Source organism: Lycorma delicatula, chromosome 1 (assembly GCF_047948215.1).
Source record: "Lycorma delicatula isolate Av1 chromosome 1, ASM4794821v1, whole genome shotgun sequence".
Lineage (NCBI taxonomy): Eukaryota > Metazoa > Arthropoda > Insecta > Hemiptera > Fulgoridae > Lycorma > Lycorma delicatula.
Window position 1 is genome coordinate 389024516 of NC_134455.1, and position 19096 is coordinate 389043611.

The 19096-nt window shown below is 27.3% G+C and overlaps 1 protein-coding gene across 1 annotated transcript in view; it reads right to left on the reverse strand.

Annotated features, from left to right (window-relative positions):
• Nucleotides 1–754: 754 nt before the first annotated feature.
• The window catches only part of LOC142317343 (zinc finger MYND domain-containing protein 10-like), a 92400-nt gene continuing 74058 nt past the window's right edge, over nucleotides 755–19096 (reverse strand). Inside the window, exon 11 of the mRNA XM_075353824.1 lies at nucleotides 755–1185. Within this exon, the coding sequence (XP_075209939.1) occupies nucleotides 1182–1185 (4 nt within the window). The 3' untranslated portion in view covers nucleotides 755–1181. The remainder of the gene's footprint in view (nucleotides 1186–19096) is intronic.

The following is a 19096-nucleotide window of genomic DNA, read 5'->3' on the forward strand; positions in this document are numbered from 1 at the left end:
ATGTTACTGTATGTTGAAATGAAAATGTCCTTAGAGTGTCAAAAATACATCTAACAGAAAAATTATTTTTTTGTGTTGTTAAATGTAAAATAATTGTTTTATTATGCTATTTTCTTTAACTCTCTATTAAAGTGAGTTTAGTATTTTCTTATGGATTTATTAAAATGTGTGGTAAATAAAAAAAAGTGTTGTACATTCCAGCTGGACCATGCAATCTACTTGTTTTTCTCCTTAGAGAGCCATCGTGTGTGTGTGTGTGCGCGCGCGTTAATATAAATTCAGTATCATGCATCAATTTCTCCATATAAATTTAGCCAAGTTTTGACTTCATTAGTTGCTTGTATAATTGAAGCCTATTTCAACTTTTTTTTTTAAGAAATTACAGAATCATAAATAAAACATGCTTTCGATACAGTACAGAACATACATGTTTTATTTGCTAGTATAATTGTGTGTGATGATTTTCCATTGATTAAATTCATTTTTATCATTTTGAAAATATTATTTTTGCTTGGTTTTGTAGTACTTCATAAATTTATATTAAAATAAGCGAAAAAATTAAGTTTTAAGATAAAAAAATGAGATAGGTCAAAAGAAAATGTGTTAAAACTTTTGTAAGACCTGCACCACTAAATACAGATTGATTATAAAATAAAAATAGAAATGTTTACCTAAATGTTTTGATTAATAATTAAAAATAATAAATAAGTGAAATCCAAATACAATGATATAATGATAATTAAGAAGGCGTTAATGAAGATTGTTTGAGCACATACGTATACATATAAACAAAAAAAAATTAATGTTATTCTTTAATGTTATTTTATAATTTTTTAATTAGTTTTATCTTAAAGACTTGTTTACTGGAATTGAAAATATATCCATCATTCTAATAAAATACATGTGTTACATCGATTTATAATTTATTAAAAATAGTGATAGAAGCATAATAAGATCCTTTCTATTGAAATACTGTGCTGAGTTACACAAAAACAAAGGTTGAAAATCTTCAGATCATATTTACTAGATGACTGGGTTACCTGTTGATTCATCTCTTAATGACTCGATTGTTAAAATCCTTTAAGCATGGTACATCCTGAAAATAAATTCTTAAGTGTGGTTGACTGCAGTTTCATCAGTTGTTTTCTTTGTGAGATAACCAGTTCCAAACAAAACTGTAATCACCTGTAAAAAAAGAAAAAAATTGTTATTTTTACTTGTATACTGATGAAAAAACAAAAAAAATAACAGTTTTGTCAATTTAACCATAATAAAAGTGAAATTAATATCTCCATTATATAGGAATTTGCATGTTATTGAAGATCTCTTTATATTTCTTTGGTCTAGTTATTCAGTTATTTTATGATTCATCATATGCATAACTGATTTATTAACAGTTTACATTTGTATTCAGGAAATTCTAATATAGATTTAATAAGATTTTTAGGAAATTTTTAAATTCTTTTACAGTACATTTAAGAATATACATAAGGAGATATAACATATAATGTTATGTATGAGAGATTTGATCTAGATCATCCCAAGGTGATCCAGCTACACGTATCATTGGCATATAAATTCGATTCCACAAGGTTACCTAATTTTCAGAACCCCCTTTTTTTTTATTATTCAGTTGGTTTGATGATAATTCTCTCCATTCCTTTCTGTTCCGTGCTAATATTTGAATCTCATAATTACTACTCGTCCTGTGTTCTAAGCTGTCTGTTAAAAAAAATGATAATTGTCTTTTTGTACGTTTTAAACAGATAAAATTATATAGTTTTTTTTAATCGTTTATATAATTAAACAGAATTGATTAGTTCCAAGAGCAGTTCTACAAAAGTGAAAGAAATTATTTTATCATTTCTCAAATAATTAATTAATTTATTACTTTTTACCTTTCAATTATGTCTGAAAATATATAATTTGTTCTAATCAAAAGATGGTTTTTGCGATTTAATAATTAATAACCTTACCAAAACTCTTTACAATTTTAATTCTTCTGAAGACGATTACTTTAAATTAGATTAGTGGATTAGCATTACTTTTTTATTTATGGGATGAGTTCAAAATCTCAAAATTTTGAAGAATATGGAAGTTACGAAGTAACTTCCACATTATGTTATTCTACTAGAATAGTACTACTACTACTATTCAGAATTTTTTAGAATTTTTTTAGTAAAGTAATAAGTTACTTTCCTGACATGAGTAAACATATTTAAACCTTCACTATTAGAAATTTATTTTTTATTGATATTTAGCATATGATTTTAATTGTAAAAATTCATGATTCACATAAATAAACTAAGATAAAAAATATCATTACCATACTATTATATGAATGCAGTAATTTACTTTTTATCTACCTTTTAATTGAAAATTATAACTTCTTAAAGATTATTAATGAAATAATAACTGGAAAATTGTTGAATATTGGCTTTGTTACCAGAAATATGTGAAATTATAATAACTAACCTACAATTGAAAAAATTAAATTATCCAGTTCATACATATATTACATGTCATGTAAACAGTTGTTGCAGTGCATAAATGAAATCACACATACTGTTCTGTATATATGCTTGTACATGTGTTGGTCTACATCCCCATTTATATTTGTCAGTCATATTTATGTATACAATAGGTTTTTCACATATACATACATAAATACATAAAAATACCATAACATTTTTTATTTCAGTTTATTTCTTATTAGTTTTAATTTTTGCAGGGAGCGCTTTATACTCCCTTTTACTTTGAGTATATATTTTTGCGTGTCAGGGTTTTTAGTTTTTTAATTAATTTTTAAGTGTCCAGTTTTTTAGAGAACAAATATCGTACCCGGATAATGATGACACCAAAGTGTCACTCCAACAAAAAAAAAAAATCGTTGAGCATTCATATGAGTTATTAATTATTATTAAATGTATTTTTAAGACTATATTCCATGTAATTTCTTATAGGGTTAGATTTTCATATTTATTTACTTTCAACATTTTTTGATTAGTTGGGTCCCTTTAAAACTGTATTACTTGCGTGCAGTATAGTGTGCTCATTGCATTGCATGAATGTACTTTTACCTGAATTGGACTGTAAGAGGTTTGTTCAAAAAAAGACTGAACGTTTTTAATTACGTGCCAACGAAGATATTTAGTGACTTGCACTGCCAACTGCAAGTCCCTAAATATCTTTCTTAAATATTTTCTAAATTTATTTTATCTTTTCTAAATGTTTTCTTTTTGTAGAGCATTTTCAAACATTCAGTTCTCTACTTTTTTGTTGTCCTATTTGCCATTCCATTATATTCTCTATAATTCTATTGTATGATCATTGTAAAAGTTCCTAATATTCTATTGGTAATACTATTCATATTCTACCTTTATTTTCACATCTGCAGTTTTTAATTATCGATTTTCATTTCTGATTTAATTAACTGTATTTTTAAACAGTTTTATAAAGTACTTTGTGGTTGTTTATAAAAGTAAATTATATAATAATTGATGTACAAAATTAAAATTTTATTATTTATTTCTATTATAGTGCAAGACTCTAAACTTGCATTTTTTAACATTTTGTTATGTATATTAGTGTCATATTAATTCTCTGAAATGTCCAGAATATCTGGTATCCTTTTCTTCTCACGTACCAATAAATTATTTTTTTCATTACCATGAAATCAATACATGATTACTCATTTATTTTAATGAGGAAGATGAAGAATCAGATTCATGGAAATCAGACACAAGACTACCTAATTTAAAATTTAGCATCCATCATTACACAAAGTGGTATACTACACCTATTATAGTTTTATGAAACATGAAGAGCTAATGTATTTAATTCTTATGTTTTTGTATTGAAGACATAAATATTTTATGTAGTTTTTAAAAACTATTTTTTCTGCTCTGTAATAGAGTTTTTTAACTTTTTAATTTAAGAGTTGTAGTTCTGTATCCAGTTGCGATTTTTGTATATATATATATATATATATATATATACAATATATATAAATATATATATATTTAAATATTTTAAATATTTAAATATTGTTATTAATTTTCAAACATTCCCTAAACAGCTGAAAGTAATTAAGTGTAACTCTATCGCCCAACCCATTTCACCTTTGGATTGAACTATAAAATACATTACTCTGGTGTGGGGAAAACTAATCATTTAATATTTACTTTTAGTGTTTGCAAATTTGGCAGCTAGGTTAAAGTTTTCTTAGAAATTTGCCAGAGCTAATAATTTATTTTTTTTCCCTAGTGATAAAGTTGAAAATTATTCATTCTTAATCCTATACTTTTTGGTTATAATATATAATTCCATAATGATTTCTTGTTGACCATACCTATTCGTTTTGAACCGCTTGAACAAAAAAAAAAATGTTAACTCTACCTCTTTGATAAACTTTGAAAACTATTTCCATCATATTCACTTTAGAAGAAATATAGGTTTGACACGTCATAAAAAGTTGAAGTATAGAAATACTTCTTTTCGAAGTTAGAGTTTTACTCGTTCACTCTGCAATATGATTTTAAAACTTATTATACTCTGATAATGTTACATTAAAAAATAGTAATAAGAAATATGAAACCACTTAGAAAAGGAGAAGTTAAAAATTGTATAAAAATAAAATTATTAGATATAGTGGGGCATTTCAATCAAAATATTGTTCAAAAGTATTTCAGTATTACAGTTTTCAAAGTATTTCCTGATATTGTTATTTTAACATTTTAACATAAAAACAATTTTATATCAAGTCCAGCCCCTTTCAAAAGTACCTTTCCATCACATCTTAATTAAGATAAAAAAATTACCTCTTAATTTTTTCAAATCTCTAATTCAGTCTAAATATTCCTTATTCAACCTAAATCTGTTAATAATTTAAATATTTTTCTGAGATACAAAACCAGTCACTCAACATATACATGAATTTAAATTTATTGACTAGTTTTGTTTAGAATTTCGTGATTCACTGATTTTTAAATGTCAAGATATTAGAATCTTGGTTGGTTTTCATTTTTTACTAATAGAAAATACTTTATAAATAACATAACAAGAAAGTAAAAATAGTAAAAAAAAGCATAAAAGACTTTATGTTGTTGTTTTAATTATAAGAATTTTAATTTTTAAATTAAATTAACATTAAATTAACATTAAATTAAATTAAAATAACATTCTACGAGTCGGAGCGTGGAATGTTAGAAGCTTAAAAAAGGTTGGTAGGCTAGAGAATTTAAAAAGGGAAATGGATAGGGTAAACGTGGATATAGTAGGAATTAGTGAGGTTCGGTGGGAAGAGGAAGGCGACTTTTGGTCGGGTGACTTTAGAGTAATTAACTCAGCGTCAAATAATGGGCAGGCAGGAGTAGGTTTCGTGATGAACAAGAAAATAGGGAGGAGAGTGGAGTATTTCAAGACGCATAGCGATAGAGTCATTGTAATAAGGATAAATTCAAAACCTAAACCGACAACGATTGTTAACGTCTATATGCCTACAAGCGCCCATGATGATGATGAGGTAGAATGTGTATACGAAGAGATTGATGAAGCAATTAAACACGTAAAAGGAGATGAAAATTTAATAATAGTTGGAGATTGGAATGCAAGCATTGGAAAAGGCAAGGAAGGAAATATAGTGGGTGAATACGGGCTGGGCAAAAGGAATGAAAGAGGGGACCGACTTATAGAGTTTTGCACGAAGTATAATTTAGTAATTGCCAACACCCAATTTAAAAATCATAATAGAAGAATATACACTTGGAAAAAGCCAGGCGATACTGGAAGGTATCAGATAGATTATATCATGGTTAAGCAAAGATTTAGAAATCAACTCGTTGACTGCAAAACTTACCCTGGAGCAGACATTGATAGCGACCATAATTTGGTGATAATGAAATGTAGATTGGGGCTTAAAAACCTGAAGAAAAGGTGTCAGATGAATCGGTGGAATTTAGAGAAGCTTGCGGAAGAGGAGGTAAAGAAGATTTTTGAGGAGGACATCGCTAGAGGTCTGAGTAAAAAAGATAAGATAGAAAATGTAGAAGAAGAATGGGAGAATGTTAAAAAGGAAATTCTTAAATCAGCAGAAGCGAACTTAGGCGGAATAAAGAGAACTGGTAGAAAACCTTGGGTTTCAGACGATATATTGCAGCTGATGGATGAACGTAGAAAATATAAGAATGCTAGTGATGAAGAAAGTAAAAGGAACTATCGGCAATTAAGAAATGCTATAAACAGGAAGTGCAAACTGGCGAAAGAAGAGTGGATTAAAGAAAAGTGTTCAGAAGTGGAAAGAGAAATGAACATTGGTAAAATAGACGGAGCATACAGGAAAGTTAAGGAAAATTTTGGGGTACATAAATTAAAATCTAATAATGTGTTAAACAAAGATGGTACACCTATATATAATACGAAAGTTAAAGTCGATAGATGGGTGGAATATATTGAAGAGTTATACGGAGGAAATGAATTAGAAAATGGTTTTATAGAGGAAGAAGAGGAAGTTGAGGAGGATGAAATGGGAGAAACAATACTGAGATCTGAATTTAAGAGAGCATTAAAAGATTTAAATGGCAGAAAGGCTCCTGGAATAGACGGAATACCTGTAGAATTACTGCGCAGTGCAGGGGAGGAGGCGATTGATAGATTATACAAACTGGTGTGTAATATTTATGAAAAAGGGGAATTTCCGTCAGACTTCAAAAAAAGTGTTATAGTAATGATACCAAAGAAATCAGGGGCAGATAAATGTGAAGAATACAGAACAATTAGTTTAACTAGTCATGCATCAAAAATCTTAACTAGAATTCTATACAGAAGAATTGAGAGGAGAGTGGAGGAAGTGTTAGGAGAAGACCAATTTGGTTTCAGGAAAAGTATAGGGACACGGGAAGCAATTTTAGGCCTCAGATTAATAGTAGAAGGAAGATTAAAGAAAAACAAACCAACATACTTGGCGTTTATAGACCTAGAAAAGGCATTCGATAACGTAGACTGGAATAAAATGTTCAGCATTTTAAAAAAATTAGGGTTCAAATACAGAGATAGAAGAACAATTGCTAACATGTACAGGAACCAAACAGCAACAGTATCAATTGAAGAACATAAGAAAGAAGCCATAATAAGAAAGGGAGTCCGACAAGGATGTTCTCTATCTCCGTTACTTTTTAATCTTTACATGGAACTAGCAGTTAATGATGTTAAAGAACAATTTAGATTCGGAGTAACAGTACAAGGTGAAAAGATAAAGATGCTACGATTTGCTGATGATATAGTAATTCTAGCCGAGAATAAAAAGGATTTAGAAGAAACAATGAACGGCATAGATGAAGTCCTACGCAAGAACTATTGCATGAAAATAAACAAGAACAAAACAAAAGTAATGAAATGTAGTAGAAATAACAAAGATGGACCACTGAATGTGAAAATAGGAGGAGAAAAGATTATGGAGGTAGAAGAATTTTGTTATTTGGGAAGTAGAATTACTAAAGATGGACGAAGCAGGAGCGATATAAAATGCCGAATAGCACAAGCTAAACGAGCCTTCAGTAAGAAATATAAGCTGTTTACATCAAAAATTAATTTAAATGTCAGGAAAAGATTTTTGAAAGTGTATGTTTGGAGTGTCGCTTTATATGGAAGTGAAACTTGGACAATCGGAGTATCTGAGAAGAAAAGGTTAGAAGCTTTTGAAATGTGGTGCTATAGGAGAATGTTAAAAATCAGATGGGTGGATAAAGTGACAAATGAGGAGGTATTGCGGCAAATAGATGAAGAAAGAACCATCTGGAAAAATATAGTTAAAAGAAGAGACAGACTTATAGGCCACATACTAAGGCATCCTGGAATAGTCGCTTTAATTTTGGAAGGACAGGTAGAAGGGAAAAATTGTGTAGGCAGGCCACGTTTGGAATATGTAAAACAAATTGTTAGGGATGTAGGATGTAGAGGGTATACTGAAATGAAACGACTAGCACTAGATAGGGAATCTTGGAGAGCTGCATCAAACCAGTCAAGTGACTGAAGACAAAAAAAAAAAAAAAAAAATTAAATTGTATAAATTATGAAAAAGTAATTTAAAAAAAAAAGATATACGTTAATAAAGGAACATGTTAATTGTCACAAGTGTATGATTGATGACATAAGTTGTTGATTGATTAGTTATAAAGCATGTGATGATAATTTGAATACAAAGTAAAGTTTCTAAAGTTCAGACCATGATGATTATTATTATGATGTCAGAAACTTTGTTTTGAAATATTTTTGTTAAATATATTATTTTTATTTATATGTAATATATTGCCATCTGTTGTGTTGATTAAGTTGTAATAATTTTAGTAATATTATTTCATAAATGAAGTTAATATTTTTATCTTGTCTGAATTTATGCATCAAGTAGATTAAATGTAATTCTGTTTGCATTATCATTTAATTTTACAGTTTTATTTTTAATAATTACATTTCCTTACTTCATTATTCTTTGGTAACAATTTTATAACTTTTTTATTAAAATAAAGATAAGTAACATATAGTTATCTAATGTAATATGTTTTTAAATTATGCTGTTTCTAACATAATCTAAAAATCTCTAATTGGTTTATTTGGAAAATTATAAACTTTCTAACCATATAGTATTATATCAGTTATTCCAAAAGTTATTGAACTCTATAACAATTAGATATATTTATTTTGTACTTGTTAGATAATCATCTCGAGCTACACAGGAGGATATTGAATTAAAAAACTGTAATATTCTTACAACAAAAGTTATTAAATCTGTGTAGCGTTTTCATTATATTGTAAAATTTATCATTCTAATGCTGAATTTAATATAAGTGGACATTAATTACAGCAGCAATGGGTAATAGTAGCTTGGGGGATAAGATAAACAGTAGTATTAGCTGCAGTGTTGAGTAAGATGCGTTCAGTTTGTGTTTTGTCCTCCTCCTTCCATCCTTAATGTTCTCTTCTTTTTATCCGTTCTCCTTCTTTTGTGAGTTTAATTCATTAGCTAACGCTTCTGCTATTGATATACATTAATCAACACAATCCAACCTAATATCTGTTAGTATTCTCATTTTTAATGTGAGGAATCTTCACCTCAAATCCTTTTATATATTCATGATGCTACATCTTGAATGTTAAGATGTTTGTTTATTACAGTTACATTAAATTATAAGAAGTTGCTTTTCTGCCTTCTCTGAATCACATAGTTATATATTTTTGTTTTATGATCATCCCGGTAATTTTTATGTTCTTTATTGTTTCTCGATGTGAACAAATTAAGTGCAGCCGCATCAGTAAACTTCACTAAATAATACCTTACCCTCTGACCACATGATAAAGATAATTAATTTATTATTTGATCATTCTGTTTTATTTGACAAATTTCTTTTAATGAGCATTTTTAAATTGAAAGAAATTAATTAGAGGCTGTTAGGCAGCTATACCCTTGTTCTTGTAGTGATTATACCTGTTACTTATTATATTCCTGTTTCACCTGGCATGTGTTGTTAATTAGAATTAAAATTTAAAAAAAACATTGAATGATGGTCAGACTTGTTTTTTAAAAATTATATAAGTGATGAGGTCAGGTCAGGCCAGGCCTAGCCAGGCCAGCCTGAAACTGTCTTCCTTTCACACAAGAAGGCGAGTGTAAACTATTTACCTATACCATTCTGATCAGATTATTCATTCTATACAGTTGATGAATTCCTTTTCTGTTAGAACTTGGGATGCATAGTTTGATAATATTTGCATGACTATATTTACTATATTGACTTTATAGACTTTTTTATTTTATACATTTTTTAAAAGAAAAATATACCAATGAATTTGTTTAAAAAAAATGTTAAAAGAAGAAGAGATAAGTGTAAAATAAACTTAAAAAGAAAAAATTGAAGAATCTTACTTTTAAGCTATGAACTAATTGTATAATTTAGTTTAAATTTATTATTTATAAACAATGACTAAAAGCTATTAAATCAACATAAAAAAATTAAATAAAAAATATAGATCTGGAGGACGCATAAAACGTCAGGTCGGTTCTGCGCCTACAAAAAGAATACTTGCATGTCTTAGTAATAAAGTTAGCAAATTTATCACATATTTTATGGCCCTGAATTTCATTTCACACTGATATCACCCTGTTCTTTGTCTGTTATTTCCTATTCTGTAGTTTCTGACTCTTGTTTCCTTTACAGGTACCATGGGATTTGTTAGTTACTTTGCCTTTTCCATCTGTTATCTCATCTAACCTTGTTCTGTAGTGGTGGAAGCAGTCATCACTTTTTTAATAGGGAGGACATTTTGTCTGCCCTGAGACTCATTGTTTCCTATCTATTGGTTATACAAAAAGCCAAATTGGTGGCTGAAATTACTGTTTGGTAAAGCTAGACCTCCTTCTCCTTAAGTCTTGTTAATCGGTAGCCTTTTACTCCCTTCCTTGGATGACTTCAGTATATTGTGGGTAGGTGAGACTATTCTATGTTGACTGTTAGTTTTCATTGTTTATAATGACAAAAGAAAATACTTAGAGACTTCCTTCATGCTATCCAAGTCAAAACTTAAGAGTTATAATGATTTCAATAGTAAAATGTGATTTTACGTAAAGTAAAGAGGTAAACGTAATCAAATTGTTTATATCCTTAATGGATATGATCTGTTATTTAAAAAAAATAATGGATCTGTTCTCTGAAAGTAACTTTTATGTATGTTTTGTTGCATATTTCTGTTTATTGACTTTGCTTTTCTAAGTCCTTATTTGTCTATCTTTTGTTTTGTGTATATATTATTTATTCAAAATTGATAATTTATCTGTTTCTTTCTCAAAATGGAATCAGCAAAAATATTCAGGTTTTAGTTTGCTGGTTGTGGTGTGTGTGTGTGTGTGTGTGTATGTGTGTGTGTGTGTTTGTGGTTAAGATTTCATTAAGTTGATTCATAGAGTAATTATCACAAATGCTGTTCACTGTTCGTTGAGAAAATTACTGAGTAGAAATTCTTTTTATTTACATTAATTTAGAATATATTCTGAGGTCAAGGTAATAACTCTAGCCTGCTACAATTTGACTGTAAATCAATCTAAGTTCATACTAGATCAGTAAGTTTTATAAATTAGCTCATTGAGTATACCAATTAAAATCCTCTTTAAATAAATTTTCTTTCTTTAAATAAGTTTTTAAAAAGAGAATTTCACTTTTCACTATCTGAAACAAATAATGGTGGTACTGTGTGAAGTGGAGCATTATTCTATTCAAAGAAAGTGTTTTATTGATTATTTATTTCTAAATTTATGATTTATTCACTATATTTCTGACAAGCACAAATTTTAACAAAGGTGGAAGTTGAAGGAAAACATAATTAAGTAGACAAGCACAAAACTTGTCAGAAAATTAAATTTATGGGCATGATAACAGATTCTTTTGAAATGAAAACAGAGTAAGGCAGGGGGATGATGGTCTGCCTACAAATTCTCTTTAATTATGAAGAGACAAAATAGCATTCTAAAAGATAACTATCTTTTCTCCATGCTTTGATCAGTTGATCAAAGCATGGAGAAAAATACTGGGATGTAAAGAAGATAAAACAGAAGTAAACTGTTTTGTCTTTGCTGATGATTTTGCCGTAACTGCAAATGACTTAACTGTAGCCAAAATATTATTATTTCCTTTTAATAGTCAAAGGAAATAACAACTCTTCAAATATCCGATGGAAAAAAGTACTTAGCAGAAATATCACAAAACAATACATATTACGAAAAGTTAACATTGAAAGAGAAAAAAATAAAGTGGTATTTGCATATTAATTGACAAGAAACATCTACTATAAAAAAAATTGGATATTCTACAAAGCAAAATCTAGGCACCAAAACACTACAATGAACTTGATTGTTTATATTCAACAGAAACAATGAAGCCAGCAAATAAATTAAAATTTTAAAAATCATTAAAAAAGAAAGTAAAATATTAGACCTGAAGTACAAAGATAATAAAAATATACTAAGGTCAAATGAAGAGCTATACCGGAAATTTGAAAAAATAAATAAATACAGATTTAGTATGAAAAAGGAAGTATTGCTTCTTTAGATATTTAAAAAGAAAGATTGGAAATAAATAACAACTGTGTAACTGCTTCTTAAAATGTAAGACTAAACTTAATTGTTTTAAAGAAATGGAAGAAAAATGAAAAGAATTAGATATAAGTATATTAGATATTGCATTTTTAAATTGTGGACATCGCAAGAGGTCTGAGTAAAAAAGATAGGTAGAAAATGTAGAAGAAGAATGGGAGAATGTTAAAAAGGAAATTCTTAAATCAGCAGAAGCAAACTTAGGCGGAATAAAGAGAACTGGTAGAAAACCTTGGGTTTCAGACGATATATTGCATTGAAGAAAAGTGTTCAGAAGTAGAAAGAGAAATGAAGATTGGTAAAATAGACGGAGCATACAGGAAAGTTAAGGAAAATTTTGGGGTACATAAATTAAAATCTAATAATGTGTAAAAAAATCTAATAAAAATCTAATAAAGATGGTACACCAATATATAATACGAAAGGTAAAGTCAATGTTAGGAGAAGACCAATTTGGTTTCAGGAAAAGTATAGGGACAAGGGAAGCAATTTTAGGCCTCAGATTAATAGTAGAAGGAAGATTAAAGAAAAACAAACCAACATACTTGGCGTTTATAGACTAGAAAAGGCATTTGATAACGTAGATTGGAATAAAATGTTTGGCATTTTAAAAAAATTAGGGTTCAAATACAGAGATAGAAGAACAATTGCTAACATGTACAGGAACCAAACAGCAACAGTAACAATTGAAGAACATAAGAAAGAAGCCGTAATAAGAAAGGGAGTCCGACAAGGATGTTCCCTATCTCCGTTACTTTTTAATCTTTACATGGAACTAGCAGTTAATGATGTTAAAGAACAATTTAGATTCTGAGTAACAGTACAAGGTGAAAAGATAAAGATGCTACAATTAGCTGATGATATAGTAATTCTAGCTGAGAGTAAAAAGGATTTAGAAGTAACAATGAATAGCATGGATGAAGTTCTACGCAAGAACGATCGAAAATAAACAAGAGCAAAAGTAAAGTTAGGTTGTATTGAATCTTAAAATTTATGTATTATTACCATACTTCTGCATAAATTTTTGAATTGTAGTTATGATAGCTTTAAAATATTATTATTTTAAAGGAAATTTAAATAAGTACCAAATTTTTATAAGACTAAAATTTTTTGTATAAAAAAAATCATTTAAAAATAAGTTTTTATTTGAAAATCACAAGAATGAAGCAAAATAATGTTTTTTCTTTAAGTATATACAGCACAGCATAATTGTACAATTAATAGTTATCAACAGCAGCACTTAAAAAGATTTTTTTTAACACTAATAGAAAGTATTAGCCTCTTACTCTTAAATAATTATAACCATCCATGAAATTGACAGTTTTAGTTTTGCAAAACTTTTAGAATTCAATTTGGTTGTCAATTTATGGTTGTCTCTCACATCCATCGAAGAAGACCTATCTAGGCCCTATGATACATGAACAGGGATATATAAATAGCCATATATGTAAATTGTTGTTTGTTTATAAACATACATATTTTGTGACAAAGCTAAACATATATATATATATGTTGTATATGCATATATATGTAGATGAGAAAGCAACAGTAGTTCTGTTTGTATGATGCTAAAGCCGTATAATCATACAAAAAAAAAAATAAAAAATAATACTTTGCTGCATGTGTATAAAATATAGTAATGTCTTGAATTGTGTTATATGTTACAGATTACCAAAATTATTTGAATAAATGAGATGTTTTGTCTTTAAAATATGTTAGCATGACATAATAACATATTATTTTTATTTAGTTAAATGGACGATTAAAAGTTATAACATGTTTGAAATCATTAAAAATAAAATACTAGTTTCTTAATACTAATAGCATACATTATGTTTAATAAATTTACTTTAAATAATTATGGTGGTAATTCTATTTCTTCATTGAAATATAGAATAATAAACTATATGAGTTTGCACAAATTATCTACAAAACTTAGTTTTTAAGGATTTTGTTTTTTAAATGCAGGTTTATATAATAAAAGGCATTCAAATACTTTTTGTTTAAAACTTAAAAATTATATAAAGAGAATGATTAAAAATGTATTTTCTAAAAGAAAGAATAGTGTGTAACTAAATAAAATAATAATTTTTAACAAGAATAATCTTTTTTAAAAGATTCAAATAGCTTTATAAAAAAGTTAATAAATTTTTCATATGATTTACTATAAATTATGCGATTAACAATATTTCATAAATGATAATTCATTTCAACATTTAACAAAAGCATTTAATGGTGGTAATTAATATGGTTCTACACATAGCCAAATATGTAACAAATTAACACCCTTGCTGAGTTTCATTTAATCGCTTCTTTGATTGTGACATCTTTTATACTAAATGACATGTTTAGTTGAGACTGTTGTTGAAATGAAGATGACTTGAAGTATTATTCTTTTTAAAAAAGATTGCGATCTATGGTCGGCTGTGGGAAGAGAAAATGATTTGTTTACATTTCATCGCATATTGTTTAACATTTCCATGTGAATTTATTTTTAACATTAACAAGTATTGCATCATTCTTTTTAATACATATGTATTTATAAAACAGTCGATTGTGATTAACGACTTATTATAATGTTCAGATTCATACAGAAATCTTTTCATTTACATATAAATCTTAATCTGTATTTTTATACTTTGTTATTATATTGTAGTTATAATGTTACAAATATGTTGTTGAAATTATATCGATAACTTAGGCACTGGTGTGATGAACTGCCGATACTGAATAGAATGGTTTTATTGTGAATAGTAGTTATCAGCTACTGTAGTGTGTGCTACTCTGTAGTTTCAACTAAACATCCCATTCAGTATACTTATCCCTCTTAGCATTACCGAAGCACCGGTTAGTTTTCCTCTAAAACGTTTATTCATATTTGCTTTCTTGGCTATCTAATTAATGGCTATATATTTAATTTCCTTGAGTTTAATTAATAATAACAACTTGCATATTCAATTCTTGTTACAGAATATATGATATTTTCTTTTATCATAAATAAAAATTATTGTTTGTAAATAATCAGGATTTAACCGACCATTGAAACTAATAAATAGTTTACTTGTAGAATCTTTTTTGTTAAATATTATTAGACCATGGTAAACCACAGATGATATTATTTTGTATTTTTTTGTTATGGTGTAACATATAAATTATTTTAGAAATAACTACATACACAGATACAAACTTAAATTTATAACACTATACTTACTTAAATACTGATTGAATCAATGTTATTATACATTAAATTTGTAAATTACATTACGTAGGATATTAAGTAATGTATAATTCTCACAGTAGTATAGATTAATATACAATACAATATTCTCTTTTTTTAATTTCAGTTAGTAATTTTATCAATCATAACTAAATTTGCAAAGAAGTAAATGTAATGTATTTCTGTATGTATCTTTTCTCCTCAAAAAGTATATTTTTTTTATTTTTAATTTGCATATATCTATAGTGTTTCGTTTAGTAGACACATTTAACACTTGAATTTTTAGAAACTGATTATTTACCATAAGTGAGGAATCTCTGTACCGTAATGCAGAATTTTGAATCTATATTTAAATTATTATATGTGTAATCTATATCCAGTACTTAGAAAATAAGCATACTAGGTTTTGTAGTTTTTAAATCATAAAAATAATAATCTTACCAAAAACAATGATGTTATATTTAAAGCACAGATTTATATACTTTAGTGAAGTTCAATTTTTTTTTTATTACTTAATTTTAAATTAATTCTTTAATATAAAATTTTTGAAACTTTTCCATTACAGAATTTCTGATCAGAGAATCTTTTTTGTGCAAAACTAGGGATTACCGTTAACAAAAGTTTTTTATGCAAATTACAAACCTTGGAAAGTTTGGTACATAATCATTATTTCATATGGTTTTCATATAAAACAAAAATACAATTTTTTCCACATTGGGACACACTTGCAAAAAATCGTTTACTGAATTACAAACCGGTTATTTATGTATTATCATCTTATGTGTTTGCATAATTATTATGCTTATAATTTAATAATATTAACGTAAAAAGTTTTTAATTATAATTAGAGAAATAAAACTTAATGCCAAATACTGGAGTTATTAATATTCTAAACTTGAGGTATTTTTAGGTTATGTATTCTGATTTCACGTGTATGTTTTTTAATCTTTATATCTTAATTTGATAATTATTTTTTAAACGTAATTCATATTTAAAATACATAGAAAATGTAATTACCAGTTTCATCATGTATCTGTTACTTCATGGATTTAAGGATAGGATTTACTTCATCAAAGTAAGGCTGTATAGAAAATTACTGTTATTAAATTGAGGACTTTTGCATTGTTCTTCTCTATTCTGTTTTGCACAAGTTTTAATATATTTATAACGATTTATCAATAAGATTTTGTAAATTAAATGTATAGTTAAATGTAAGTATGCAAATTTTTATTTTATTCAGAAGTAATTGTGTGTGTTTTTTTTTTTTTACATGTTATTAGAACTTCTAAAAGTTGTGTGTACTTAATATTTTTGCATTACAGTATTATTGTTTAATACATTTGTACTCATATTTTTAAAGCACAATTGAATTTTTAGTAAAGAAATTTTTTTAACACTGTTGTAAATATGTAATTAATTCAGTTATTTTCAATTATGAACACATTAATTTAAAAAAAAAAAACATAACACCTTAGCATGCTAAAGTAGTGACAGTGTCAGCTATGTTTATTTTTGTGTGGTTTCAGTAGTATTTATAAAAACAAGTGTTAACAGAATTAAAACAAAAACAGGATATTAGCATCATTGTAAAAAGTTGATTGCAATTTTACTGTTCATCTTGTTTTATGTTTTATTACAAAATTAAAAGAATTTGAATATCTTTTTTTAAGATTAATTTTCATCTTTCATGCATTTATTACAAAGCGTTTTTAATATTTTATATCTTGAACCAAATCTTTTTTTATTTTATGAGGGTTCCCTTCAATTCTCTTCAAAGGATCGATTGTCACATAAAACATTGGGATACCATGAAGGAAGAGTCTCTTTTCAATTAATTTTTTTCTTAATTTATGTTAAATGTCCTTAGTTGGGTTACTGCTGCAGATCATTGATATCGTCAGTGTGTTTGAGTTGTTCACATATAGGGAAGCTTTACATGCCATGAAACTTTATTATTTTCAGGAACTAGTTTACAGCAGTTTGTATTTTATCATTTATGCTCTCAATAGCCTTGAAATATTGTAGGAAATTTCTTCCTGAAATATTCTGTACTTAACAGAGTCATCTGTTTGTAAAAGATGTAGCTTACTGGTTTGCTTTACGATTTTCTTAACTTGGTTTCAAATGTTTTTTTTTAAATGGGATGCTCAGATTCTTAAAATGCATATTAATAATATTGGACTATCACTCTTTTGAAAAATCAGGGTATTTTAAAGGCTTCTAATGCTTTCAACTCAAAATTCTTGCAGAAGTAGACTAATTACCTGACCAAAATATACTTCATAGCAGTTTAAATACATCAGTACGTATGCAGATATTTTCATGATCTAGAATTTGTATGGTGTCTGTCTGCCTTTTACAGGTTTTTAATATGGTAGCTGTCTTTACATTAGAAATACATTTTTAAAATGTCTTTTTGAGCAAGTAATATTATATAAATTCATTTTGATTGCAAACACAGTTATATTTTTTTATTATTACTCCTCATTTTTAAAAATGTTCTTTATTTTTTTTTTTTTGTATCTGATTCTAAGAATGGTTGTATATCCACTTATTGGTCATATAAGTACACCTAAGTATCGTTCACACTAAGAAGACAGTAGGTCTACTTTCTATTGTGCTGTACTGTATAGCCTAATAGATATAGATAACCCCATTTGTAGAAGGTTTATTTTTATCTTTTGTTTGAACTTATTAGATTTTAATTTACCACTAAAGAATTTTTCTTGATGAACTCTCTCTCTCTCTCTCTCTCTCTCTCTCTCTTTCTCTCTCTCTCTCTCTTTCTCTCTCTCTTTCTTTCTTTCTCTCTTTCTTTCTTTCTCTCTTTCTTTCTATCTCTTAATTTACCCAAAAATAATAATGATAACTGACAGTTAAACAAACACTAGAAATTATTTGTTTTACTAATAATTGAAAAATTAAATTATCTTCATTACTTTATTTTTTAATAAAAAATTAAGTTAACTTTTTAATGCTTCTTGTATAAAAAATATTTATAAAACCAGATTATGCATATAGTTCAGAACTTGCTCAGTCGCATTAATAAATATTAAAATGTGTTTATTAAATGTAATTCCTATTTGTAATTTTAATGGAAACATTTAATAAAATAATTATTTTATTAGAATAATTATAGATTCTTATAAAAAAAATGTCTAAAAAGTAGTTTGCTTAATAATCATTAAACATTAACATTAATCATTTTTAAAATAAAAATTATGGTTATATAAAAATATTTTATAATGCCTGAAACTTGGTCTTAGTCTGCTCTAGTAATTGTAATGATGAAATATTAATTGCATATAAACGTGATGCAATTAATATCTGATTAAGAATAGGAGTAGTGGCTGAGACTTCACAATGCGTCCTATGCAGTGAAGAAGAAATGATAGTGGATCATATATTTTTATGTACAGCAACTTTACATATGGTAACTGGCAAGAGCCGTGTTAATATGGCGTCTGTATATTGGGCTGTAGGAATAAAGTGGCAGAAATGCCTACTTTGGTGTAGAAAAAAATAAATAAATGTAATGTTTTCCTGAGTTGTATGATTGATCTTATAATTGATGTATTTCAGGAATTATTTATAACCCAGATCTGTTGAATTTTGTTGATGTGAATAGAATGAAAGGAACAATTATGATTTTGATGGGTTATTTGGTTGTAAAAAGAAAAAAAGAGATGGTGGTGAATATCAGAAGATAGTTCTGTTGCTCAAATTTTCATTATCCTAGTATG